The 27,715-nt window shown below is 49.7% G+C and overlaps 1 protein-coding gene across 3 annotated transcripts in view; it reads left to right on the forward strand.

The window, feature by feature from the left end:
• The window catches only part of RGMA (repulsive guidance molecule BMP co-receptor a), a 44,845-nt gene that overhangs the window by 3,703 nt on the left and 13,427 nt on the right, over positions 1 to 27,715 (forward strand). The window contains exons 2-3 of one of the 3 annotated variants that reach the window (XM_082449099.1): positions 15,255 to 15,370; positions 16,547 to 16,599. In XM_082449099.1, coding sequence (XP_082305225.1) covers positions 15,285 to 15,370; positions 16,547 to 16,599 — 139 coding nt within the window. In that variant the 5' untranslated portion in view covers positions 15,255 to 15,284. Of the gene's footprint in view, positions 1 to 14,955; positions 15,090 to 15,254; positions 15,371 to 16,546; positions 16,600 to 27,715 lie in introns of those variants that run through there. The other 2 variants (XM_082449098.1, XM_082449100.1) reach the window with 2 other exon arrangements.

Below are 27,715 nucleotides of genomic sequence, written 5' to 3' on the forward strand. Positions count from 1 at the left end.
TATGAGTAGAAAATGCTGTATCACACTAGAGCCTCTGGGTCAGGAGGCAAGAATACCCACTGAGGTGTGAAACTTCATAATCTATGGGCAAGAGGAAGAAGAAATTTTGAGATTTGGGCAGAAATTGGAAAAAATGCTAAATGCAAGTATCTTTTATAGCCCCATTTGAAAGATTTAAAGTCACTGCTACTTGACAAACATAAATGCACATTGTGTACCTTATAAAATTATTATATCCAGATTACTACTGTAAAAAATTAAAGTGTAGCAGGCACTGTTTTTGTGGAAAATAATGACAAAATTGCCGGTTGAGTTTACTTCTCATTTTTCAACTGTTTGTTTAAAGCAACATTCCAAGATGGAGAACTTTCAGGAATCAGGACCCTGGATTTGCCAGAGTCTGAAAATCTGGCAGAAACTTGAAAACAAAAGATTCTGTCAACAATCTGGTAAAACAAGACCAATTCTTACAGATTCTGTGTCCTCCACAGGGCATAACAGAGATGAGTGGATATGAGTACCAGTGCCCTAAAGCTTGTTGATTGATATCTCACTAGGGTATCATTTAGTAGTTACCATCCGATGTGGTTTCCACTTCCGTTTTATTTTTTTGTCTTTGGTAGACGCTCAGAGCTCAAGGTCTCTGCAGCAGCTTGCCCTGGCTGACAACAACAATCTGTCCTGATGATACCCACTCTACATCTGCCCTTGTGGACAGAGATATTCTCCCTCAGTCCTCAGCAAGAGGCTCGGTACCATTACTTAGTCTTTTTTTTATTGAAGTGTAGTTGATATACCACATTATATAAGTTACAGGTGTACAATATAGTGATTCACAATTTTTAAAGGTTTTACTCCATTTATAGTTACTATAAAATATTGGCTATATTCCCCATGTTGCACAATATATCCTTGTAGCTTATTTTATACATAATAGTTGACATGTCTTAATCCCCTACTCCTGTATTGCCCCTCCCCACTTCTCTCTCCCCTCGGGTAACCACTAGTTTGTTCTCTATATCTGGGAGTCTACTTCTTTTTTGTTATATTCACTAGTTTGTTGTGTTTTTTAGATTCCACATATAGGTGATAACATACAGTATTTGTTCTTTGCTGTCTGACTTATTTCACTTAGCACAGTGCCCTCCAAGTCCATCCATGTTGCTGCAAATGGCAAAATTCCATTCTTTTTTATGACTGAGTAGTATTCCAGCATGTATATATATCATGTCTATGGTTGCTTCCATATCATGGCATTTGTAAATTGTAAATAATGCTGCTATGAACATGGGGATGCATGTATCTTTTAGAATAGTGTTTTTGTTTTTTTTCAAGTATATGCCCAGGAGTGGAATTGCTGGGTCATATGGTAGTTGTATTCTTAGTTTTTTGAGAAATCTCCCATTACTTCTTCTTAGCACACTTATTCTTCTTGAAGGGTGGATGCAAACAATTTTTCATCCTCTTTAGGAGTTTTCTCCTTGATGACTTCTTTAAACGAGGCCAGGTGGAAACATAGGAACATACAAAGACTGACCCACGACGGCTTCCTAAACATCCGTCATGGTATAAGCCTTGTCGGTCACAACGCGGACACTCCACCTGAGAATTCACTCTCCTGACAGACTTTTTAATACATTTCCCAATTGATCTGGACCACAGTGTGTATTTTCCTCCAGGTTCGCTATTTAAAATCCATGATATCTAGTTGTTCAAGGTGCTTTCACAGTTTTATCCTCTTCATCAAAGTCCGATCCACTTGTGAGACTACCAGACCTTCCTGGTTACCCCTTGCAGGGATGCATTTACCTGGCTGTCAAAGAGGCTAGCTCAGGAAACATCTGCTGGGCCATCGCAGTGACGTGGAAATTTGCTGCCAGTGTGCATTTTCGGCCCCAGAATAGAATAGAATAAAATAGAATAGATGACTCTTACAAGAACAAGTCCCTTGGACTGCTGAGGGTGCAGCTAAGCTGCCCCATCGTATTGCTGCCTCTGCACCCATTTTGTTTGGCCAAGTGGCCTGTGGGGACCTTGAATTGACACCAGCCCCCTCATGCAAGTGCATGCGCTAGATAGCAGCCAGCCCTGGAGATCCACAGTCTCCCCTCCTCCCCAGGGCCTGCCCCTTGTGCACCCCTCAGCTAAGACCCCCATCAGGCTCACCGAAAGCTCACTCTTTTGGTTTGAATTGACCTATCTGGCCTTAGCTCAGGAACCCCAAAGCACTCTACCCACAGACCCTAATCAAGACATGTGCCCCAGGTCCTGTTTTCTGTTTGCACTGGGCCTTGACTTCCCCATGTTGCCCCTAGAAGTCCACCAGGTACTTCCTCCAGGACCTGTGAGTAATGAACTTCCCTATTTCAGTTTCTCTCGTGGTCTGCTCACCATCCAACACCTTGTGCTCCACTTGACAAGTGTGAATGTGACAGATTCATAACAGAAGAGCACGTGGAAATGCATATTTCATTCACAGAATCATAAAAACTACCAGCTTTCTTCAAAACAATTGGTACCTTGAAAAGGATAAGAATTAATTGGAAAGAATAAGAATTAATGTTTGTTTGGAAGTTTTGGTATATAACTCATTTACATTTAATTTAATATCCTTTATGGAAAGAGGTAGAATATAAATAATAAATAGATTTTTAATACAATTGCGCTTTCTCAGATGGGCTTCCATTTATGCAAGCAAAAAGAAATGTAGAGCTTACGGGTGTTCCCTGGTGGTCTTGTGGTTAGGATTCGGGGCTTTCACTGCCATGGTCTGGGTTCAGTCCCTGGTTGGGGAACTGAGATCCCGCAAGCTGTGTGGTATGGCCAAAATAAAAAATATAGAGAGAGAGAGCTTTGAGTGCAGGCTCACCTGTAGACGTGACGAGGTTCATGAGGGCTTCCCCTCACAGGTCCAGACCTGCTAATAACCCCTCACTCTTAAGGTTGGTAGGTCATTCTGCCCCAGAACAAGGGATTCGTGGGAGTTTAATTTGTGTTGTTTTACATCAGTCAGTGCAGCTAAAATAGTTTGAAATTCAAATTTCAGAATACTGATTTCAAAGTGCTTCCCTTACTATCCTGAGGCATGCTTGGTTTTGTATCCTTGGGTATCTCAAGATCATATGGTAAGGAAAAGCTAGATGCCACCCTCTTCAGTGCTGTGAGGGTTTTACATTGCTTTTATTTTTCTGTGCTAAGAGCATTTTGAGAAAGGAGATCCCTAAACTCCAAGCATCTGATTTCTTCACGAGCAAATGGATGCTACTGGCAGAGTCTACTGACTTCAGGGGTTCATTGCTAAGGAGCGTACACCTCCCCACATACACACACCTGGGCCAAGAGTCAGTGAGGGCAAAGCAAACCCAAGCCAAAACGGCACCCAAACCAAGATGGCACCCAAGTCCTCCCCTTCTGGGTCAATGACCAATCTCTAGGGATGGAAGCCCATCTGGCTTTGAATTTAAGACATGCTCTGAAGAGCTTGAGGTCTGAACAGACTGCAATGAATTGATACTGTAGATAGATTTACCTAAACATCTTGTTGTGTAATATTTACCCGTCACTCAGAGGCTATTAAGTCAGGTAAGCACTCTATGAAACCTTGACCTAAAGATACCATTTAACATCCAAAAGAAAGAAGAAGAATTCTATAAGTATTTCAACTTCATAAGTTTTTAGGGGGGTAGGGGAGATGGTGCAGGAAAATTTTTCTTTCCTTAAAACATTTTAATATTTTTGTTTGTTTATGGAAAACAGTGTATCTCTAAACATGCTCACATCTCTAATGAATGACCCATCATTATATATATAGAGCATAACAGGAAAAAGTAAACCCCGGTGAAGATGAGAAGTAGCTGTGATTTGGTGGGAAATACATGGGACTTGGCATCATAAGGCCTGGTTTTGAGCCTCGCCCTGCCATTTATATTCTTGGTGACCTTGGGCAAGTCACATAATCTCCCTGAGTCTCAGTCTCCTCATTTTGAAACGGAGACAGCTGTGCCCATCCCATAGTTGAGACCACCCTACAGTTATGTGGGAGACTTTGTCTTATAGTGGTTGATCAACAAAACTTGAGTATAACTGATCATGCAGTTAGAACCCACCCAGAAGTCAAGGTTATCTAAAAGTCCTTGGGCACTAATTCGAAAAGATACGTGCACCCCAGTATTCATAGCAGCACTACTGAAAATTGCCAAGATGTGGAAGCAACCTAAGTGTCCATCAACAGATGAATGCATAGAGAAGACATGTCATATATATATAGATAGATATATATATAGATATATACACACACACACACACACTCACATATACATACACACAATGGAATATTAGTCAGCCATAAACAAAGAATGGAATTTTGTCATTTACAGCAACATGGATGGACTTGGAGGGCATTGTGCTAAGTGAAATAAGTCAGACAGAGAAAGACAAATACTGTATGATATCACTTATATGTGGAATTTTTAAAAATACAACAAATTAGTGAATATAACAAAATAAAAATAAGCAGACTCACAGGTATAGAGAAAAAACCTGTGGTTACCAGTGGGGATAGTCTACCAGGATGTATTGTACAACATGGGGAATATAGCCAATATTTTGTAATAATTGTAAATGGAGTGTAACCTTTAAAAATTGTATTAATAATTTTTTAATTTTTTTAAATTTAAAAAATAAAATAAAAGTCCTTGGGGAACTCTGCAGATTTCCCCACAGTCCCCACACATACAAAGGCTCTAGCAGAATCAGGTATGTAGTAGATACTTTGTTACAATCAAAACAATGGTTCTTATCCATGATATAAAACTAACATTGGCAACTACTATCAACACTTAACTCTATGCCAGGCATCTGCTCTAAATTTTCTATTATTGTGTTAATTCATTTAATCCTCACAATAATCCTCTGAGGGAGCCAGAGTATATCCCTATTTTTCAGATGGGATAACTGAGGTTTAGACAGTCTGTTCAGACTGCATGTTCTTGGCCAGCATGCCATATTGCCTCTGTAATGTAAAAGTGAAGACATTCCCTCAGCCTCCAACAAATCGAGAAAAAGAATACCATGGTGGTAGAGGAAAATGTCACATAAGCAACACATTTGTTCTTTCTCGATTGGCACCCTTCCCCACCGCCCATCAGCCGGGGATCTTCTTTATTTCAGCTTTGCATTAGCCATTCTAAACAATTTTGAATTTGATGAATAACTTGGTTCTCTGTTCCTATTGCTAAATGTCTGTGGTATTTGTGCTCGGCACCGACTTGTTCATTAATCCAAATACTGCGGCCTTCTGCTGGTTGGGAGAGAGACGCAGACTCGCTGATCAATTCAAATAGTTGCCATTTGGTGGATAAATGGGTCCAAGCTGGTTCTTCTCCCAAGAACTTACTGGGATGGGGAGAAGTAGACACTGGGTGGTCTGTCCTCCTTTACAGGAACCTGGTGCATCTCGGTATGGGTACCCGGAAGTTGCTTTAAAACAAGAGGTTAGGGGCTTCCCTGGTGGCGCAGTGGTTGAGAATCCGCCTGCCAATGCAGGGGACACGGGTTCGAGCCCTGGTCTGGGAAGATCCCACATGCTGCGGAGCAGCTGGGCCCGTGAGCCACAATTACTGAGCCTGCGCGTCTGGAGCCTGTGCTCCGCAACAAGGGAGGCCGCGATAGTGAGAGGCCCGCGCACCGCGATGAAGAGTGGCCCCCGCTTGCCACAACTGGAGAAGGCCCTCGCACGGAAACGAAGACCCAACACAGCCAAAAATAAATAAATATATTTATAAAAAAAAAACAAAAAAACAAGAGGTTACTAAATGTTTACAAGGTGTGGTTTCAGGTATACAGTAGTAATGCTGGGTATGACTGCTGAAGAATTTCATGCTGACACTAAAACATACAAGTGTCACTTTTCAAATAACATTTCCTACATGCTCAGCAACATTTCGCTTGGGAGAACCCAGAAATGTTCCAGATGAGGCCCCAGGCTGGCTCCTCAGAGTCAGGTATGGGCAAGGCCAGTTAGTTACAAAGCCAACACTAGTTCACTGAATTCCTAGAGATACCAGACCGTGAAGCTGGGAGACCGCCTCCCCGGGGGGCGGTGGGATGTGGTGGGCAGCCAGGCCACGATTCTGCAGATTGAGAAGCTGCGGGTCCAGAGGTAGGAAAGGACAGGGACCACACAGCTAGAGGTAGAACTGCTCCAAATCCCAGGTCTCTCTCTTTCCCCACATCCACTGCAGTGTCTAAAAACTCTCAATCTCAACACCGACAATGAAGCAATTCACAAATACTATCACTTTCGTACTGGGCTTTGTAGGCAGAAGAATTTGCAACTGTAGACCAGCTAGTAGGGTGTGCACTGGAGTCGCAGACAAGAGCTCAAGAGGAAAGTGAGGAAGACTTTCATAAATGAATTCCAGCTCTGTACTAGCTTATAATCCCAGTTAGCAAGAAAGGGGAGAGGTATCAAAAGAATAAATGAGGCTGCTCCAGGAGCTTACTGAGAATCTCAGAGGTCAAGAAGGAGAGGTGCGAAAGACGGAAGGAGGGGCTTAAATTATGGAAATGTGACCTCAGAAACTGTTAGCATGTCATCAGGAGGGCTCCAGCCCAGCCTGGGCTGAGGCTGGGGGACCTCAAAGGGAGTCCTTCTTTCTGTTCTGAGTAAGAGGGTCAGTACAGAGATGGACGAGGGTCAGTGGAGGCAGAGAGAAGACCAAACATCTCCATGCCTGGGAAGGAGTTAGTGAGCTCATCAGAGGTGGTGTCACAGCTGGGAGTCACCCAGACCTGCCCAAACCCCACTCTGCCACCAAGCCAGCTGGGTGACCTCAGGCAGGTTACTTGCCTTCTGCAGTGTAAGTTGGGGTAAATGTGGGTTGTCTGACTTCTGGATGAGAGAAGAGAGAAGATGTGTTTTTGAATGGGAATTGAAGTCCAGGAAGAGAAGAGGATGTAGTTTTTAAAGGCATGTGGCATTCCTCATATGGACTATTTTATTTTATTTATTTATTATATTCTAAGTGAAGTATAGTTGATGTATGATATTATATAAGTTATAGGTGTACAATAGAGGGATTCATAATTTTTACAAGTTATACTCCATTTATTGTTATTACAAAATATTGACTATATCCCCCATGTTATACAGTATATCCTTGTAGTTTATTTTATACTTAATAGTTTGCACTTCTTAATCCCCTACCCCTATACTTCCTCTCCCCCCTTCCCTCTCCTCACTGGTGACCCCTAGTTCTCTGTATCTTTGAGTCTGCTTCTTTTTTCACATGGACTGTTTTATATTTAAGTCTATGTCTACATACGTACATCCCCTTTGGCTGGGGAACTCAGTTCTTCTTGGACTCCTCAGCTCCTGACATAATGGAGGGACTCATAGGGCTATTTCACTGAGAGCCAGAATAAAAAAGGAAATACCCACTGGGGAGGGAGCAGTTGAGGGCTTGCTAATACTTTTTGGTAAAATGATAGCTAGCTAGATAGATAAATACGTTGATTGATTGATTGATTTTTATGTGTGCTTATGTGCATATAGAAATATATAGAAAGATGCACATGAAACTGTTGATAGTTATGGCCTCCAGGGATAGTGACCTGATTTCATTTAACAGGAAATTGATTTTTGAACATGTGTGTATATTACTGTTTCAATTTCTTGAAATAAATTTGATGTTAGATTGAAGGGAACAGAAAGTCCAGAAAATTTGTTCTCCTAGCATTTTCTTTGTTTAAAAAATCCCTTTTATATCTTTCCAGCACCATGAATATGCCCATGCCTACCAAGCAGGGGTGTGCTTCTGGAAGGTTCTGAGGTGGACACTCCATGCTGATGTCCCATGCCAACCTGGTCCTCCAAAGTGGACTCCTGAGCAGGGATGCTACCCCACGGGGCAGTCTGATGTGGTTTGTCCACAAGGTGGAATTTTGACAGATGTGTTCCAGACAGTATGAGGCCAATGGTGACGCAGTTGTCACCAGATCTGGTACTAATGAAGTCTTGCTTTGCAGTCAGTGGTCCAGTTTGTTAAAGAAGCTACTGACAAAGACCTCCCATTCTAAAAGATTCTTCAGCCTGGTAAAGTCCCGAGTTAATTTGCGGCAACAGGGATGGGGAATAAATGTGGGGCTCCTGAGACACCACACAATCACCCTTCTCAGAGTCCTCAGAACTAGAATAATTTGTCTCCACATCTGCCTGCCCCCGTGGGCTTCCCGGGGTGGAGGGCGAACTGTCTGCTGCTCATCTGAAAACCCCTAAAACCCACTCAGAGCCTAAAACTCAGTGAATGCTTGTTGAATGAATGAAACAGAAAAACAAATAAATTAAAAGAATCTGCCTTGGGTGTGCGAGTGGGGCGGGGTGGGGCGGGGGGAGGTCGGCGGGGGTGGGGGGGTGGGGGGGGGGCAGATCTTAGTAACCTGATCACAGACATTAAAAGACATGTCCAAGAGCAAATAAAATCTGCTAATGTGTTTTAAATCCATTGAGAGAGTTCAAAGAGAAAGTGACATATTTCTTCAGTTTCTGAAGAGAGCTGTTGGAATGTCAGGGAAATGTGTTTCAAAAAACCATTAAAATACTGGAATAAAATCTGTATGTTTTAATTACTAAGAATAAGCGCCCCTCAGGGTGAGGGACAGAGCTCATAAGCCAAGGAAGTAGTGTGCACACACAGAGAAAGTAAACCTGCAGCAAACAAACAAACAAACAAAACCAAGATAAGCCAAAGAGGGAACACATTGGAAGGCTTTCCGAAATCAACAGTAAAGAGGTTCCTTGATGCCAGAGTAAGGACAGTGAGACCCAAAAATGCTTTGGAAGAAGAGAAGCAGGGAGATTCCTAAATTGTCATGGAAACAAATAGGTCAAGGACAGCCTGTGGCCCTCTACTTCAGGAACGTCTGCCGAGAAGGGAGCAATGGCAATTAAAAATGGCAGTCATATCCTGGTGGCCAAAATATGCAACTTTCCTTCCACACCTGGCCTGCACCCAAGGGCGTACATGCTGGGCCCCCTGCCCACAAAGGAAGCCCACCTATCCAGGAAGGGTCACTTTTAATAACCACTTTGGTGGAATAGATACTAAAAAAGTAGTATCAGCAAGCATTTTGTAAAGTCCTAATTAACTGGCCAAAGCACAACACGCTTTCTGAAAAGAGAACATGAAACTGGACCAATCTATTAGCATTCCTTGAGGAGGTAGAAACAGGTCTGGAGAAACCCAGGGCTGAATTATGTTTAAACGTTCAAAATTCCTTCTGACAAAGTTCCACCCCAAAGGTCATTTCCAATAGTAAATTCCTCCAGAACATAAGGGGAAATCTCCATGGATCGGAATTATCCTTAGAGACAGGAAACAAAAAGAGGATAAACAGGTACTTTTCTAGATGAAGAATTATAAACAGTGGGGATCCCCAGGGATCACTGGTGCTCCCAGACTTTGTTTAAATGTCCATAGATCATCTGGAGGAATGACTGGTTCCAGGCCTTCAGATGAAGTGGTTCCAGGCTATCCAGAGAGATGGCAAACAAATGGTGATTAACTGCAGGACCAGTTTATGAGTTTGCAAGAAGATGCATATTAAGCTTTTGCAGGGGCAAGCCTCAGTTAATACATTTAGGAAAACAATCCAAATTACAAAAATAACGGACTGTGTCCAGTCTGTTTATAGCCCCCAAGGGATCTTGGGGGTCTTTGCAAAATGTTTGTTTGCCAAAGACTGTGCAGGACCAAGCGTTCAGAAATGGTATTGGAAACTAAGCCAAAAATAGTCTTCTCCCTGGGCTCTACCCAAACCTGGCAGTTTTATGATCTTCTCCTAGAGAAAAATATCTCAAAACCGTAGAAAGGTGAGTAATCACCCAGGCAGAAGGCTTTCCTGAGAAGCTGGGCTGCTTTGTTCTTTAAGGACAACAGTGTGGAAAGATGAAGCCAGAAAGGTGATATGATCAAAGTCTATAAAACCTTAAAGGTTATGCAGAGATTGAGCAGCTCTGGTTCATCAAATCTGAGATGGACAGACCCAGTGTAGCCCTTGAGGTTTGAAAGAGGATTTTGAGGGACAAATTACAAAGAAGGATTGGGTCCCACTCTGAGTTGTAAAGTGAAGCAACTGAGTTCCTCAAAATGTAGTATAGGGCAAAATTTTTTCAAAGGTGGGGAGTGGAGGGGATGGGAGTAGGCTCAAGAAATTTTGCCAGTAAATGGATGATGGATTAAGAGCCATCAACAACATATCCCTGCACTTCTGAGGATGGCTAAAATACTTCGTGGGACCAGTGTTGGACCTTAGCTTCCTCCTGATTGGTCAAGAATCTGTGCATAGATGTGAGAGGAACCAAAATCAAACCAGTTTCAGCAAAACAAGGACTTTGTTGGCTCCCATAGCTGGAGCAGGTCCTCGTGTAGCTCCGAGGAGCTAAGAAGGAGCTTCAGGGAGAATCATGTGCTGAAGAGTGGCATGAGGATGGTTAGCCCTGAAAATCGCCATCAGTCCCTGAAAAGCTCACCAGACACAATGCAGTTTTAGTATAAACAGTATGCCAACTCTGCAAACACAGCTTCAACCCGCAACACTCATCAATACTCACCTTGCCATCAAATTACTATCCCCAGACCCATCGTGTGGAGGAATCAGAGATCAGAACTGGAAGCTCCCTCATGGCAACAGTCTCAGGACAGAGTCTGATTGGTCAGCTTGGATCATGTGCCAGTCACTGCTTTAATGAAACCAATTATTAGGTTCTCTGTCTTGCCTGGACTTTAAGTCCAAGAGGATGAACTGATCGACTCATCCTGGGTCTTATGTGCACCCACGGTTGATGGAGGGTGATGGAACTTAGAACATGCAAGTCCCTACACATTAGTCACCCGGGAGGGCTGACTAAAAATGCTGATACCCAAGGCTCTACCTCCCGAGATTCAGATTCAGCTGCTCCGAGTGGGGCCTGGGCATTTGTATTATTGTTAAATCCCCCGTGATGGTCTCCCAAAAGAATAAAACCCTCTCCTTTGTGAGGCTTTGGGTGGGGCTCCCAAGTGCTAAAAATGCACACCCTAGCAGAGCATGTGCTGGCCTTTCACAGGCTTTCCCAGGCTCCTGCTTTCTCCTTCTGCAGCCTCACCTCTTTCTCCTATAGCCATCCTCAAGCTTTTCCAGCTCCTCAGGCAAGCCACACCTTTGGTACATGGTTTCTTCGGTGTTCCTTCTACCTGGAAGCCCTGCCCTCCTCCTCCTCCCTTGCCCACCACCTTCCCCTGGCACATTCCCAACTGGGAAAACTTCCCTTCCCATGCTGCACCCCAGGCTGGGCTGGAGGCCCCTGGCACCCGTGTTCTGTGCCTCCCCATCAGCGTCTGTGTTATGCCTTATTGAAAGTGATTGTTAAGTTATCTGTCTTGACTTTAAGCCCAGTGTGGACTTGCACCATTGGAATGAAAGGCACATACAGCACGTCAGGGGTGGGTTCGGTGTGCTTGGCTCTGCAGTTTATTAGCTGGTAATTGGGTGAGTACTTAAGCTCACTCAGCCTCAGGTTCCTCATCTGCAAAATGGGGATAGTAATAGAACCTACCTTATAGCTTAAAGTGTCTAGAAATGTAAAGCACTTAGCCAGCACCTGACATAATGTAAGAGCACATTGAAACATGAGCCATTATTACTATCATTCTTACTGAAAATGAATCCTTGAAGACACCTCGCAAGATACACCCCCCTTTCGGTAAAGCCCTCCCCAGGTATTTAGTTGTTCACTCCTCACCTCTGTTTTACCCCTCACCTTCCTCTAATATCTGTTTCTACTAGCAGTTCAAAGATAAGAGTTGTCTTATTGATTTCTTTATACCCCAGGGACTAGCATGCGCTAGTCCTAAATATGGATTTATTGACTGATGACTCAGGCCCTGGATTTGAGAACACCCTGTTCATACCCAGAGGCAGGGGAAGCCAGAATCCTTCCCCACCTTGCCCCTGGGAGGGCTTCAACCTTATGTAGACCTCGCCTTTCAGAAGCTCCCTGCCCCTTCATCACACAACCCCACCCCCCGAAAATGGAGAGGGAGAGATGGGGGGCGATGGTTCAGTGGTGGGGCCTCCACAGCAATGACTGGCCGAAAGGGAAGAGTAGCATGAAAAGGTCTCTGCCCCTCCGCCCAGGCTGCACCCAGGGGAAAACGCATAAGTGGTGAGACTCTATAATGAGACCTGTCAGTCTGAAGTCAACTACACTTTGAGTTAAGTGAGTTTCTATGGCAGATAGAGTGCTGAGTTCCAAAACCCAACATTTCAAGAATTTCTCATTTTTGCAAAGATTTGGGGAGTTGTCAATAAGATGGTTGGTTTGGCCGGTATAGACAGATTCCTCAAGGTCAACACAACCTCATATTGCTCTGTTTGTGGCTGGATTTCTCTTCATAGTCTAAACTGGAAAAGCCAAATCTCTACTTTGGTGATGTCCAAATTCAGCCTCACACATTTCTCCTCTGAGAAGGAAGCCCTTTTCGTCCCTTTCCCAAATGATTTGCTTATGCCGTAGGAATTGGATCTCCTCCCAAAGTGACAGCCAGTCCCCTGGCCGGAAGGCTGGGGAGCTCCCATGGCCCAGTGCCCCTCCCAGGTTGTGCAGGCACACCTTGTTTTATTGTGCTTCGTAGATATTGCTTTTTTTTTTTTTTTTTAATTGAAGGTCTGTGGCAACCCTGTATCCAATAAGTTTATCCATGCCATTTTCCCAACAGCATTTGCTCACTTTGTGTCTCTGTGTCACATTTGGGTAATTCTCTCAATATTTCAAACTTTTTCTTTATTGTTCTGTCTGTTATGTGATCAGTGATCTTTGATGTTACTCTTGCAAAATGATTCCGACTCGCTGAAGGCTCAGATGATGGTTAGCATTTTTTAGCAATAAAGTATTTTTAAATTAAGGTATGTATACTTTTTTTTAGACATAATGTTATTGCACACTTAACAGACTACAGTATAGTGTAAGCATAACTTTGATATGCACTGAGAAGCAAAAAATATTTGTGGGACTTGCTTATTGCATTAGTTGCTTTATTGCAGTAGCCTGGAAGGGAACCCTCAGTATCTCCAAGGGATGCTTGTATTCAGTTGCAGTCTTGGGGTGACAGTATTATCAGCCTGCCCCTTACAGACGAAGAAACTGAGGTGTAGAGGCTGCAGCCAAAGGTCCACACTCTTGGGCAAGGACAGTGCCGGGAGGGCCTGCTTCCAGGCCTTCTGAAGCCTGCACAGCCTCTCTGCTGGATCCTAAGCCACATTCTACAACGCAGAGATGCTGCAGCTCTGGTGGTGGTGAATTTACAGTCGGGGCTGCTGGGAATGCTAATGGATCCTTTCTCTCTCATTAGCGAGAAGCTTTAGAACTAACTTGTGTTAAGGCAGGATCTAGCAAAGGATGTTAATTGGTGGACCTCAAAGGCGCCTGTGTGCAGTCTGGCTCTGTGCCTGCCTCAGTGTGCCAGGGCTGTCCTGTGTTTCTAGAGAATAAATTGTGGATCTGGCTCCCGGATGGGCCGAGAGGAATGCCAATTGCGACCTGGATTTTGAGGTGGTGGCCTTTCACCGGACAAACCTGTCGCATTTTGCCAACGGGGGCTTAAAATGAATCCCGGTTTGGGGGAGTGATAATTAGACAGAGCCTGTTGGACTGAGACCCACATTTTTCAGCGAAATATGGTGGCACCCCAAACTGTAAAGCCAGCAGTAGCCATCACGGCATTTTGCCCTAAGGAAACAACAGCTTGTTTTTGCCCCATGGTACGGTGCTTGAGGCATTAGTCCCCTTTCATACTTGTTTTGTAGAAGCCAGAGTCAGAAGTATTACTGCTTTGGGTTCCATCTACAGACCTAGGGTCCTCTTCCCCTAGCCCAAACCTTTCTCCTTCAGAGCTTCACTCCCCTCCCAGCAGGCAGAGTCCTAAATGCGGATGGATGCAGCCCTGCAGGCTCTGTGGCCTTCAGCAAGTGAGGACTGCCGTAGTGCTTAAGAGAAACATCTAAGTTGGATAAAAACTCAGAATTTTTTCCAAAGAACCAGATGAGTAGGCTTGGAAGTGAGGTGAGGGGGGCCAAAGGAGCAATTGCTTTGACTAAAAACACTTGCTCTGGCGTATTTGTGTTGCATCCAAAAGATGCTTCTCAGGGGAAGTGGCCAGTGTTAAATATCCCAACAGCGGCAGGAGAGCTGCGGGGCCTAGGGAATCTTGGGGAGGAGACATTTTGCTCCTGGAAAAATACGTGACCAAGTTAAAGGAAGTCACCACCCTGATGCTCTCCCAAGAGCGGCCTTGGTGGCCTTGCCCTGGCAGCGCCGAGCGTCCAGGCCCTGCGCACCGCGGGGCCCGCTGCATCCGCACCTCCTGGGGTGGCAGCTGTCCTGCCGCCTCCGTCAGGCTCGCAGGTCCCCGACTCCGGAGCGCGGCCAGTACGAGTCCTGGGGCAGCAGCGAGGTGCCTGGAAGGGATGCTGGAGGTGGCCGAGCCCAGGCAGGGTGGGTGGCCCGGGGCCAAGGGAGGTGGGGGGAGGTAGGGAGGGAGCCTCGAGGTGCTTTAGTGGCCGACATCCATTGGGCCATCCCGCCCAACCTCGGACAACTTGGAAGCGGATTTTTCAGCCTCCTGCACTGGGGACACATCTGAGTGAGAACAATGAGTCGGGGTGTTGGTGGCGTCTTCGGGACAGCAGTCTAGTTGTAAAGGGTTCCTGGGGTTTTTCTCCAAGCTCAGTTTCTACTTGGGTTGGATACGTATAGGGAAAATGGGGGGAGGGGGCGCGGCCGTCCTTGCACGCTGCCGGCCTTGGCTGTCCCGGGGGATTTGGGCCTTTGCGTGGAAAGCCGCGGGGTTCGGGGAGCCGGGGCGCGCCCACCGTCTTCCAGTCCTGGGTTCCCCAGGTCCCCGCGGCCAGCGCCGCAGCCCGGCCGCCTCGGTCCCCGCCCAGCTCTTCTCCCCCAACCCCCAGCGGGCCGCGCTGAAACCCGAGCGCGAGGGGGCGGAACGCGAGGCGGCTGGGGCAGCGGGGCCGCGCCGACATTGGAGGCGAACTGGGTGATGGATGGCGAGGGAGGGGCGCGCGGGGAGGGGGGGCGCGCCGGGCGCCCGCGGCCGAGGTGGACCGAGCCTCCCGGCTCGCTGCTCCCGCCGGCGGAGCGAGGCTGCCCTTTCTCCGCAGCGTGATTTATTTTCTTCTTTTCTTCTGAACTCTTCTTTTAGGGAGAGGCTAGTGGTAACAGGCCGAGCTGGATGGATGGGTATGGGGAGAGGGGCAGGACCTTCAGCCCTGGGATTCTGGCCGACCTTCGCCTTCCTTCTCTGCAGCTTCGCCACAGGTAAGGCACTGCCCCCGGCCCGGGGACAGCCGGCCGGGCGCGCGGGGCCCGCTCCCCGGGTCTCCTCGCAGCTCCGGGCCACAGGTCAGCGAGTCGGAGCTCAAGTTCGCCGGCCCCCCGCCTCCCATTTCCACGCGTCTTTGTTTCTCCCGCGTCCCGCCGAAGGCGCGATGGATGCGCCCGTGGGGACCTGGGGGACCCCTCCCAGGCTATAATGAAAAAGAGGCAGGCGGGGAGGTCGCAGGCGCTGGGGACGTCTCCCAACTTCCGAGAAAAAGGGGGTACCGGGACGTGCCCCTTAGGGGCCCCCGAGAAGGAGGAGAAAGGGAGGCACGGACTCGGAGCAGGGGGCACTTTCTCCAGCTCCTCGCCCAGCAGTTTGCAAACCTGCCGGGTGCCCAGGGGTGGAGCCGGGGGCGCCCCTGAGGTCCCAGGCCTGACCCGGACCGCCCCCTCCCGCGGGACCCCGTCCCGCCCCCCCGCGCTCGCCCACGCGAGGAAGCCCACGGACTGGGCTTCGAAGGGCCCTTATTCCTGTTTGATAACATTCCGCGTCGCCCCCTGTTTGTTTTTATTGTGTCAGAAAGGGAGAGAATTTCAGAATTAAAGCTGAAAAAGCCCATCTGTTTCCAATGAATCCCCCATAGTTTTTCACAATGTTTTTGGCAGATCGCTGCTTTCAAATTCCTCCGAGCCCGGACCTCTTGTTTTTGTTGGGGGAAGGGAGACCAACTCCACAGAGAAGCATTTGTTCCTTCCCAAACGCTCCAGTTTCTTTACTTTTTTTTTTTTTTTCCCCCCCCGTCGGAGGGGGAGGGGGAAGGCACGAAACTTAAATCCCGGGTCTGTTTTCTTTATAATGTTTCAGGAAAGTTTATTCCATTTTTGCCATATGCTACTTACAGCCTGGAAATGCCAGTTAAACCCTTCGTACCCATTTTCCCCTCGCTAAAAATACAAATAAACCCAGTGTCATGGGTCAAATGGTCCCCGATGCAAGGCGGGATTTCCCGGCTGTTTCCATTGTGCTGCGCGATGCCGAGGTGTCTTTTTGCAAAAATGAGAGCCTGTTTCGCTCCGCAGGCGGAACGGATCCGCAGCCGCAGCGCTCTACCGAGCTCTGCAAGAAAGGACTTGAGTTAGACCGGGATTGGGTTGTTTTGTTTTGCTCCTCAGCCAACTGGGTTTCAGGAACTGGCAGAACTGGGCAGTCCGGACTCGGCCTGGCTGTAAGTTGGGGCTCCCGGTGGGAGGACATGCAGGCAGTGGTGAGGAAGGAGGAATCCGTTTACTTTCCCGCTCCAGCCCTGCTCCGGGGCCCCCCAAAACCCACCCGGCCCCGCGCGCCCCAAGGGCGTCCCCGGAGAGTCGCAACCTGCTCGCAGCCCTGGATTCCATTGGGGAGGCCCCGGGTGAAGACAAGATGGGGGGTGTCAATGCCTTAAAGAGCCCTTAGACCCCGTGCACCCTCGCCCCAGAATATTACAACCTCCATAGAGGGTCAAGCAGCAGGGAGTCCTACTTTCCCTCCCTTTTTTTTTTTTTTTTTTTAAAAGGCAGTTTCCCCACCTATAGAAGGTTCTGGCTGAAAGGCTGATTTGGTTCCCTCCCAAGAACTAAGAAAATAAAATTTGAAATGATCCTCTTCTTAAAAAAAGAAATCCCCCTTTTAGAGATGCAGAAGTGTGCAATGTGTGTGCATCTCGGTTTGGTCCAGATAAAGATCCAGCCCATTGGAAGTTTTATCAGATGGGTTGATAAATGGCTTTTGTCCCTTAGCTGCCGTGGGGGATGTGATCTCAGCTTGGAGCTGAATTTGAGAAGGGGGGCTTAGAGGCCCTTAAAACAACACCTTCCCACTCTTAAAGCGGCAGCACTTGTTAACTTATTGGGCTGGAGGGAGAGGAAGGGAAGGGCTGACAGGAGGTACTCAGAGGTAGGAGGGAGCTGTCAGGGCTGGGTGGTGGAGTCTTGCTGTTTTCATTTCTCCATCTTAAAAACTTTATTTTAAAAGTTTCCCCCATAGTCTGAGGAAAGCTGGTGGGTTATATAATTCACAGCCCGAATTCCATCACTTGTTTCCAAGAAGCCCATTTCTTTTTGGCTTCAAGGCTGGTAACTAAAACCTGGCAGATAGAGCAGATAGCTGTTGCACTGTCATGCCAACTGGCTAATGTTTCTTCTAATTTGAGACCTTGACAGCCGCATTTAGTCAAAATTGCCCACCTTGCTGAAAACTGAGCTTCCAGTATGCCCGCATGAAATACACTGGGGGCTCTGAAAACGCGTGTGCTCCAGAAACCTGGGTCAAGAAGACAGTTTCTTAAGAGATGAAATGGGTCATTTCCACCACAAAGAGGTGGACTGTTGGCAGAGGGGCTGCTTGGGGATAAAGTCAGAGAACCTGCAGGTCTGGTGGGGAGCTGGGTGGGCGTTAAAGAGAAAAAAAAAGAAAGCACTGGAGACAGTCAGGGGCCCTGTGTGCCAGCCCCTCCCTCTAAAGACAGGTGGAATCTGGCTGGAGCAGCCTTGTGAAAGCATAGGCTTGTTCGGTGCTAGTCGACTTGAATGGCTTCCAGGAGTAAACCCATAGGAGTGCAAATTAAATTGGACATAGTTATGTGGAGAAAGATGCCTTAACCTCTGCTAGACTGAGAGGGTTTGTGTGTTTTGAGAGTGTTTACATGTACTCAGCGTGCGTGGCACACCTCCTGTGGTCCTGACACAGGGACAGCATTCGGGGCCCTCATCTGAGCAAGGCTGGCGTCCGCCTTCAGTCCTGGTGGAAGGACAGGGGCCCTTGGGTGTCCCTTGGGCTATCAGGGTGTCTGCATGGACCATGCTGTGCCTTCAGCAGATGGACAGAGTGGCCACTGCTGTGGTCTAGCTGGGAGGGGGGTGGGTGGCAGGAGGCCAAGAAAGGCTTCTTAGAAGAGTCTTTCACTAATAGCGTCTGCTTCAAAACACAATTAATAGATACTTTTTTAAACTTTGAAACCACCCTGGCTTAATAAAACAGATTTCCAGGAGGAACCCGTCAAAGTCATATGTTGTAGACATGCTGACGTGCTTCCCATTGGCTGCATATGGATGCTATACTCCAGCTTGGTGGTTCTCAAAATGTGGTCCTTAGACCAGGAGCGTCAACCCCCTCCCTCCCCCCGCCCCAGGAACTTGTTAGAAACCTACTGAAGCTGATGTTCTGGGGGTGGGATGCGCAGCCTGTACTGTAACAGGCCTTCCGGAGGGTTCTGATGCACCTCAAGCGTGAGGACCACTGTTCTAAAAATTATTGCCCTGGGCCTTTCTTTTTTCCTCTTTCCTCTTCCGTTTAAACCACAGCTGTTTTAGAAAGATTAGTCCTCAGTGGGGAAACTAAGGCTTGCAAAGACCCAAGTCCTCTGCAGTATCCAAGTACATCTGTGTCATTGTAGAGATGAGAATATTTATCTCGGAGTTGCTATGCAAAAATGCACAAGCAAGTCAACCTACTTATCACGTTACTGTTCTCCCAGTAGGACTTTGTGTCCCAGAGGGAAAGACTGAAATGAGTCCCATTGCAAGAGCCAGATGGCAGCAGCGCCAGCCAGTAGGCTGGTGTGTGCCACACCAAGGGGCCTGCAGGGCAGAGCCCTGGCTCCCAGGGAGGGCGCGATGTAAAATCCTGCAGATGGTTGGCCCCTTTGGCCCTGAGGATGAGTTGGAGAGTAAGGAGAGCATCTATGGTCTTCTGGTTTAAGAAGGGAAACCTCTGCAAGGTTGGAGGAATTGGCTAGCAATCACCCCAGTGCCCAAAGGAGAACTGGGGAGAGGTGACCCATGGGCTCCGATAAGGCTGCTCCGTGAGATGGGGAACTGGGGTGCCGGGTCTCTGTGGAGGTGAGAGGATCACGTGGGGACCACTTTATATGTTTGGAGGTCGTATGGTTCCTGCTAAAATTTCCCTCTCGGGTGCAATGTGCAAGGCCCTCAGCAGAAGTGGGCAGAGAACCCCAATTTATGTTTGGTTGAGTGATTGGGGGTGCCATGCCGTTGTAATGCCTGGCTACACTCAACCTGCCTAAAATTGAAGGCACTGTATTATCTTCTAGGGTAACCAACGCATCTCAGTGGACCCAGGACTTTCCACTGTTTTAAAGTTGAGAGTCCCATGTTTTTAGAAGCCCTCTGAGTCCTGGGCACACCAGGATGCTGGGTCTCCTTAGACTCTCCTCCTGTCCCCTGGACTAGTGCCTGGCCTGTGTCTGTTAGACCCCACTGCCCAGAACCGTTAAGTCCTGGGTGTGAAGTGGCCTCTCCCTTCTGTCCGTTCACCTGGCGCTGGGCCTCCTTCCTCCGCCCTTTCCTGCCTGTTCCCGTCGTCACCTGCAAGCAGCTGAGCTTGGACCTGCCTCCCAGGTGCCCCACCCGCACGCTCCAAGTTGCCAGATGAATCGCTCTAAAACTCCTGCTCAGGCACTCACAGCTCCCTGTGGCCCTCTTTGGAGCATCCAGAAGGGAGAACCCTCTGGCATCTGGTCCCACACTCATCCCCGGCCTCATTCCCATTGCCTCATTCCCTGGCATGTCCCCAGGCTCCAGGTCCCTCCTGGTCTCCCCATACTCTGTCACCACCCACCACACCTTAACGGTGGGCAGCCCCCAGGCCTTGCTGATGCCCCTGCCCAGTTTGGGATGGGAATGCCCACTAGATTAAAGCCCAAGGCCAGTGCCATCTGTTGGGGGTCTAGTGCTGTCCCTCCAGTGACCTGGGTACCTGTCACCTTGGCTGCTGATGCCTGTGCTTCCTCTTGGCCTTGTTGCTTCCTGGGTCTTGGGTTTTTTTTTTTTTTTTAAACTTTATTCACAGATAATGTGTTAAAGAATGACATTCATTTTTAATTTTTATTTTTTTTTATTTTTGGCTGCGTTGGGTCCTCGTTGCTGCGCGTGGGCTTTCTTTTTAGTCGCGGTGAGCGGGGGCTATTCTTCATTGCCGTGCACGGGCCTCTCATTGCGGTGGCCTCTCTCGTCTTGGAGCACCGGCTCTAGGTGCGCGGGCTCTAGAGCGCAGGCTCAGCAGTTGTGGCGCACGGGCCCAGCTGCTCCGCAGCATGTGGGATCCTCCCGAACCAGGGCTCGAACCCGTGTCCCCTGCATTGGCAGGCGGATTCCCAACCACTGCGCCACCAGGGAAGCCCCAGGTCTTGGGTTTTTAATCCTCTTCTAAATCACTGGAGCTGTTCATAAGGGCAGGAACCCCATTTCCTGTTACTTTATACCCTTCTCCTTGCTCTGCACCCCAAACACACCTGGCACAATCCTGGAAACTACAGGACCCTTGGGTTTTTTGTGTCTCTGTTTGTTTTTTGCTCAACAGGCAGAGACCACAGGGTTTGCGGGGGTGGAAGGGGGTGTCCAAATACCCCAATCTTTTTTTCAAAAAATTTGTTTCTGCTTATAAAGACAATACTCATTTTTAAACCTAAAGACCGAAAAGGATAAATAAGAAAATGAAAATAACCCAAATTCCAGTCTCCCACAGACTACCATCACTAATTAACATTCATGAATAACCTTCAAGACAGAATACCTTCATATTGTTTTCTCCAAAATATGATCATTTGAAGGAGAACAACAATTCTTAAAGCTCTTCCGTTTACTGAGTGGCCACATATACCAGGCACTCTGCTAAATACTTGAAATACGTCACCTCGTGAGATGGTCACCCCTCCCCCGTGAGCATTATTCCCACTGTATCGATGAGGAAACAGAGGGTCAGAGAGGTTGCCTGACGTCACACAGCTTAGTGGCAGAGCCAGGAGTAGAGCCCAGACCCCTGCCCTTTTCCATATACCAGATTTTGGGTAAACACACTCGTTAAACGTGCTACGTAGCATTTTAGACTTTGGACTATGTAGCATATAAGGCTTTAAGGTGGGGGAAAAAGAATAAGAAACTTTGGAGATATGATTAGACAGCAGAATGAAGAGTGACCACACTCTTCCATGGATCTCACGTTGATGCCTCTTCCCAAAGGCCCTCTCTGCTCCCTATCCATCCCTGGCTTAGCATTCCAGACCACATGCCACCCAGCCATAGGTTGGGAAAACAACTTTGGCAGAGCTATCATGGTGCAAATGTTCCCAAGTCAGATTTGTGTCTTTTGGGTTTTGCTTATTTATTCATTTCACTCACCACTTCACTTGGGCAGTCAGAATACCGAGACGCCTATTAAAGTGATCCCTCTGCGCCCAAGTCCCTGCAGAAAGGAGCCCATTATTGCTCCCCACGCTAAGGAATGTTCCATGAACACGGGCTCACACTCGTGTGTGCACCAGCCGGGCGTGTGCCCTCCCCGCGCATGAGGAAGGTGGAGGAAGGCCTGCCTGCAGATGGAGGTGGGGGAGAAAAGCCACTTCAAATGAATTTTGACCCGGAGCAGCCAAGCAGATGCGCCCAGGGTTACTAGAGGCAGAATCAGAATGGAAAATTATCACCTCTAGAGCCAGTCCTAGACTCAGAAAAAGGGGTTATGCCTCAAAGTAGGAAGCCCAACTGCTCGCCTACAAGCTTCATTTATACCTGAAAAGTGATGTCTTTGCCCATACCATCCTCCTCGTGGAACCCAGAGTCACTTAGTTCTCTGCCCTAAGGCAGGGTGGTCTTGGCATGGAATCCTGTGCCCGGCCCCTGCCCGCCATGGGCCCCTCTAACCCAGAGGAGCCCTCAGCTGCCTGACTGACAGGCCTGCTTGTGGCCTTGGGCCCAAGGGTGAGCACATGTGCTTTTTAGCGTTCTCTCGGCTGTTGATCTGGCTCCGTGTGGCCCCGGTGGGAGCTGGGGGAGGGTGTCCAGTTGGGAAAGCTGAGGTGTGCCCTTTCCCTTGGCACTCGGCGTGGTTTCTTGCAGCGACTTGGCACGTGTGGAGGCTGGGACAGAGCAGCCTGGCTGGGTGTGACGAGGGGGCAGCGCCTCCTGCCTCAGCTTGGTGAGTGGCACTCGGCCACCTCTGCCCACACTTAGCAGTGAGTTAACCACTGCTCCCCCACCTCCCCTCCTCCACTCCCTAAGCCAATGCAGATTCTCTGAGAAGCTTCCTCCTGCCCCGGGCTTTCTTCTTGGGTAGGCAGGTCCCTGGAGGAAGGCCCTGAGAAAACTCCCAGCGCTCTCAAGGGGTGAGAGACACTTTGGAGTAACGGGCTAGGTCGGTTCCTTGGAACATTCTTAGGCTGAACTGGGAGGAATGCCTTTGAGGAAAGCTGATCGATTCTGGCTGCTTGTGGGTTAAGTCAGGTAGGGTCTGCTGCACCTGGTGAAAACTCCAGTCCCTCACCTGGGTGTGTTCCTCTCGGTATGTGACGCCAGACACCTGGATGGAGCGACACAAACCCAGCAGCCACAGGCACCTCTCAAGCAAAGAGACTCCAGAACACTGCCCGGGCAAGAGCTTGCCAAATTCTGGCGCTAGATCCATCCACTGTCCCCTCCCAGCTTCGGTGCTAAGGGACAGGAGAGGGTGGAGAGTGGTCCGCTGTTTCTGCTGCCGGTGCCCAGCCTGGGTCTCCCACTGGGCGCAAGCACGTTTCCCACCTCTTTTGGGACCCACATCCCAACTCGTTGCTAAGAGGCGAGCCCCAGCATTGGCGCTGCCTGGGACAGGTGGGCAGTGAGGACAGGTGACCTGGTGGGGGGGGGGCGGCCTCTGTGCTGCTCCTTCCACAGAGGCTGTGCAGTGAATTCTCTTTGAAGCTGCTCTCCCTCTGCTCTGCCTGCTTCTATCCTAATTAAAGCCATTGCCTCTTAATGTTATGCCACTTCCTAAAATAGTGTTCTCATCATGCCATGTACTGGCTGAAAATTATCCAGCGGGCTCCCCACGGTCAGCGGGATCTGGTCTGAAATCCTTAGGCTGGCGTATCGGGGTCCAGTCAGGAAAACAGAAGCCACATGGGTATTGCCACAGAGGGAACCTAATATAGGGAATTGTGTCTAGATGGGCATGGGAAGACGGAAAAGGCCACAAGGGACCATGGAGACACACACACAGTTGCAGGAAGCGACTTCCACTTCTGGGGCTGGAGGGACAAAGGGAAGAGGACCTTGGGGGCCCAGGGCTCTGAGAAGGGCCGCTGCCTGGCTGGTCTGGCCGCTTCACAGCAGCACCACCAGCGGCAGGAGGGGAAGAAGGGCCAGGGCTGGGTGGTGGTGCTAAGCTTAACCTGGCTGGGCCTCGTCTAGGGCTCCCTGGTGGTAGAATCTAACAGGGAGCTGGGTGAACAGGGAAATGGGGTTTGCTGCATCCCAGCCCCACACAGAGCAGAGAAAAGCAGTTTGAAGCTGAAAGACATTTGCTTCATCGCCGGCTTTCACTCGGGGCTTTCGTGTCTGGCCCCAAACTCCCGGCCACACTCTCAACCATCCGGCATTTCGCCTCCAGCCAGTCCCAGCTGTTCTGGAGCCACTTGGGCTTCTGGACCTCTGCCCTGCATCACCTGTCAAATCCCACTGCCCTTCAGGACCTGATGGAAAGGCTGCTTCCCTGATAACCCTCTACGCCTCCATCCTTAAGTCTGTGTTCAAATGAACCGTGTTTTCTTCCCTGCATCCCGGTGGTCTGCGTAGCTGACTCCACCTGAGCACAGAAACCAACTGGGGCTTGTTCCAGGAATGGCAGGAAGCACCGTGCTTGGCACCTAGTGGGGTCCAGAACCTTCAGCAAGTCCATGAATCCAGGCAGTTACCCTGCAAACCACAGAGTCGGGCAAAACCCACGTGACTGTGGGGTTTGCCTTCAAACGAGCCTTATACTCCTTTAAGAGGCAGGTTTTTCTCTTTCCCGGCTCACCCCACCCCTCCTACACGGCAACTGAAACCTGATCTAATCCCTTTGCACGAGGGTAATTTATTGGTCTATTGGGCCTTTCTTGGTGGCAAATTGCATTGTCTTTATTCCTGGGTTCAGGCTGAGGAGCGGCTCCTGCATTCCTAAGACTCCTTTCTCAGGGCCGAGCCTTCACACCCCGTGGCGCTCAGCAAAATAAGTTTTATTGGGCTTCTTTGTTATGCAAACAAGGCGGTAATAATCGGGCTATTATTCTGAAAGATTGGGCTTGATTAACAGTTCAAAGGAGGTCTCTGAAAGCAGCTAATGCTGCGCTGGTGCATAAATATTTTCATCCTGCCTGGGTTGGTACAGCTGCAGCTTCCAGCTCCTGGCTGCCTCCGCCCACCCCCTGCCCCGTCTTTCTGCTCCAAGAGGAGCTGGGTTGCTATTTAAAGGAAGAGAATTAAGTCAGGCAAGCCGTGTGTGGCTGTGATTTCTCTCTGCTTCATCTCAGACCATGAGGAAGGCAGTCTGGAGCCCACCTCCTGCAGAAGTGAAAGGTTACAAATGTGGGGTGCCGGAGCACAGATGCTTTGAGCGTAGAGTGTGGGAGTCAGAGGATTCTCAGGGGATTTGCAGGCAGGAGGTGGCACCCAAGCTGGGGAGTCGATGGTTGACAGTTCAGTGAGGCCCACAGAGAGGAGTGGCCAGAGGGTGAGACCAAAGAAGGTGACACAGGGAAGCCAAGGGGCCATCCCCAGTATTTGCAGGGTTACATTTGAGCCTTTTCTATGTGGCTCTAGAGAAGGGCCAAAGCCCCACGGATCTCTCTGGGGGGCAGATGTGGGTCCACAGCTGGAGCTGTCCAGAGCAGGAGGGGCCAGCCCTGCCCAGCAGAGTTCCAAAGGCAGTGGAAGCCGGACACCCACCGGGCAGGGATGCTGCAGGCAGATTTCCTGCCATGGGGCTGGCTGGAGGTACAAACTGGTGACCTGTGGCATCCCTCAGGCCCCAGGTTCTAAAATTCCATGGTGCGCCTTGGGAAGCCAACATGGAGTTTGGTCGCCAAGTGAGCATTAGATAAAGTGATCTTAACAAAGTCAATTGCACAGAGAAGTGGGAGCCCTGGCCCTAACTGCACAAGTTGAGAGCGAGTGGGTCCGGTGGTTGCCCAGGGTCCCAGCCTGCACCCCACCTTTTGAGCCAAGTGTCCGGCATCATGGGGCGCTGGAGGGAATCAGGTTTCCTGGTGGTGAGTCTGGCTGGCCACTGTCTTTGCAGCCTCTGGATTCTCCTCTGTTTGTTCCCTAGTAGCTAATCCCAAAAGTTCTACGTCTCAAGAGGCTTGAGTCAAATCAAAATATGCATAATAGACTTCCGAGGAGCATAAAGTCTGTGCAAGGGTCTTTGCATTTTCCTGGGTGTCTGAGGTGGAGCTCCAGTTACCAAGGGTCAGAAGGGGCCCCTTGAGAGGCCCCCCTGCCTGAGGACACAGCGTCTGAGATGGACATAGGAGCTCAGGAGAACTTTAATCACCTGGCTGTGCGCACATGGGCTGCCGTGGCACCGTGGCGAGGTGGCCGTCTGCAGGAGCCAGGCAGGAAGAGGGCAACCGGCCACCTTCTGTCACACTGAAAGCACCAAGGAAGCCGCGCTCAGAAAAGCTCGCTTCCTCTTCCCACTCACACGAGTTGCAGTAAGATGTTTCAGACTCTCAGACTTTCCTCTCCTTCCTTCCTTCCTTGAACACTCACATCAGAAAAGCCCAAGGTTTACTGCCTGGAATTCAGGTCTTTTTTTTAAGATACGGCACATAAAAATCAGCCCCTCTGGGGTCTCTTTGGCAGGTGACGCCACAGTCCAGAGCTTTTCCTTTTGATGCTGGGCCAGGTTACATTCAGGTCCCTGACCTGGGTTGGGGAGCCTTCAGCCTATGATTTACTGGAGTGGAACACAGGGCGGCAGGATGACTCCATGGGGGTCAGGGCCCCTCGGCTCACCACCCGTGGGGACTGTTCAGCCCTGGCATCCCCAGCACCCTTCCCTGAGGCCCACAGGAAATGATGGCAGACGGGCCTGGGAGAGCTGCGTTACCACCTGGAGAGAGGGCAGAGGGGATCTCGCCCAGTTCTGGTCCCAGCTCTCGTTACTCTTAGTGGCCTCTTATACACCATTCCCCCACCCTGATCTGTAGCTTCTCCCTTATGATGAGAGCGCTTGGGGTTCATCTTAGACCCTTAGGAAGATGTGCAAGGCCCGAGGATTCGGGACAGCTGGGGAAACCCAGGACATCGGGGAAATGTGGCCCCAGGCATCATGGTCCTGGACTGATCCAGGTGCGCTGTGGGGCTGGGCCTTTGGGTGTGAGTGGGCAGTGGGCAGGAAGAGCTGCCCAGACCCAGCTGATCTGAGTCAGGGCAGAAGGGCAGATCGAGCGCCAGCCAGGGCCCTAACCTGAGGAGGAGGGTGGAGGGCTGAGCGCAGTCCCTGGGATTCATTAGGGAAGAGGCAGAGGGAGGGGGCCGGCTCCCATCCAATGCCCTTTCATCCCCTGCCTGGTGACTTTTAACCTCTGACCTCACAGGGGGGTTGTATCTGTCCCCCTCTGAGACCTTTGTTGGGGACCTTATTTGTTGAGTGCCCACTGGGTCCCAGGCATGCCAAGTACATCTCCTCAGTCCTCCGCTGCCTCTGAGGTGGGTGTTACCTCCACTTCACAGATAAGGAAACTGAGGTCAAGTCCAATTCCCACAACTACTCGTAGGGGACAGAGTGGGACTTTGGACCAGACACCCTCCCTCCGGCGCACACTTTGCCCGCCATCCCACGCGACCAGCGTCGCCTTCAGACTTCCCCACTTTTGGCCCAGCCCTGGGCGATCGCATCGAGAATGTTCTCCAGAGGGTTGAGAAATGGGATTGGCAGGACTTAAAGCTCAGCCCCTCTACCGCCCCCGCCCCGCCGGGATGGAGGCCGGAGGGAGGCCCTGGGTGCAAGGGCAGCGGGAGAGCAACCCCTGTCGCCGCCTGCCGGTGGTGGGCGGAGCTGCCCTGCGCCCTCTGGGGGTGGCCGGTTGCTACCTGTAGCTCAGGAGGCGGAGGGGAGCAAGGGGCGGAGCCACGGTGAACGCAGAGATGAAAGGCCTTCCCTCCGAGCGCTGACAGCCTGAGTGCCCCGGTCCGCTCAGTGTTGGCAGCTGGGTCCCTGCTGGGTTTGCTTCTCGGGAGGCCGGTCTCCTCACTGCCCCCTCTGCCTGCAGCCCCCCGCCCCCCGCCCCCAAGAAGATGCCCCGTTCACACATTCCAGACCTGCGGGGCGGGGAGGGCTGGCAACTTGGCCCCTCTGTGACTGGCTGTTGAAGAGAAAATGACCCCCAGAGCACTTGACAGCGATGCAGACCTCAGGCCCACTGGGCCCGGCGGAGGCAGAGCCCGGTGGTTGGTGGGCACGTTCAAGGAGCACTGCTCTGAACAGATCCACTCGATGACCCCAAAGCACTTCAGGGACTCCCTCTGGGGCACCGGAGTGGGATTTCGGTC

The sequence above is a fragment of the Balaenoptera physalus genome (genome assembly GCF_965194825.1).
Source record: "Balaenoptera physalus genome assembly, chromosome: 2".
Classification (NCBI taxonomy): domain Eukaryota; kingdom Metazoa; phylum Chordata; class Mammalia; order Artiodactyla; family Balaenopteridae; genus Balaenoptera; species Balaenoptera physalus.